This window comes from Octopus bimaculoides, chromosome 10 (assembly GCF_001194135.2).
Source record: "Octopus bimaculoides isolate UCB-OBI-ISO-001 chromosome 10, ASM119413v2, whole genome shotgun sequence".
Classification (NCBI taxonomy): Eukaryota; Metazoa; Mollusca; class Cephalopoda; order Octopoda; family Octopodidae; genus Octopus; species Octopus bimaculoides.
Genome location: NC_068990.1, coordinates 90,472,706 through 90,473,571, shown reverse-complemented (window position 1 = coordinate 90,473,571; position 866 = coordinate 90,472,706). Strand labels below are relative to the sequence as shown.

Here is an 866-nt window from a genome sequence, read left to right as displayed (position 1 = left end):
TATATATATATATATATATATATATGTATATATATATATATATGGGCAGAGGTGTGGCTGTGTAGTAAGAAGTTTGCTTACCAACCAACATGGTTCCGGATTCAGTCCCACTGTGTGGCACCTTGGCCAATTGTCTTCTACTGCAGCCTCGGGCCGACAAAATTAAACTTAGCCCTTTTTAGTGCCAACATTGAAGTATCAATATATCTCGGTCGAAAGGCCGGGCGAAATGCTTAGTGGTATTTAGTCTGTCTTTACGTTCTGAGTTCAAATTCCGCCGAGGTCGACTTTGCTTTTGATCCTTTCAGGGTCGATAAATTAAGTATAAGTTACGTACTGCGTACTGGAGTCGATCTTTTCGACTGGCCCATTCCCACAAAAAATTTCGGGCCTTGTGCCTAGAGTAGAAAAGAATATATCTCGCTCTAAATAGTTTTAGTCGCCGTGAAATTCGCACAAACGCTTTCAACTTTTCAATGAAAAAATCAGTAAAACAAACCAAACAACAAAATAAAGCATACTCTTCTGTCCTGTTCATCGTCGACATATTCAACACGCCAATTTCTTACACAAAACGTCAATATATAATTCTTTTCGTGTGGCAACTGATCTTTTATTTACTTGTTTACGCTATTCACGCTTGTTTTTCTACTTTCCATTTTTTGCAGGATGAACAAGTGACGAAAGACGAGTGGCTGCGAATGTGGACCGAATGTGTGAAGAGCGTCGAGAAGGGGGAAAGTTTGCCTGAATGGTTAACTAAATATATGAACTTTATGTTTGATGTCAATGACACCTCAGGTTCGTATACATCAATAATCATTTGATATTTGTTATCCTTTGAGGTAGTTTTTTAACCTCTATTT

The 866-nt window shown here is 38.1% G+C and overlaps 1 protein-coding gene across 1 annotated transcript in view; it reads left to right on the top strand.

The window, feature by feature from the left end:
• Nucleotides 1-866, top strand: part of LOC106869419 (sarcoplasmic calcium-binding proteins I, III, and IV) — a 70,351-nt gene that overhangs the window by 57,929 nt on the left and 11,556 nt on the right. Inside the window, exon 5 of the mRNA XM_014915151.2 lies at nucleotides 669-801. Within this exon, the coding sequence (XP_014770637.1) occupies nucleotides 669-801 (133 nt within the window). The remainder of the gene's footprint in view (nucleotides 1-668; nucleotides 802-866) is intronic.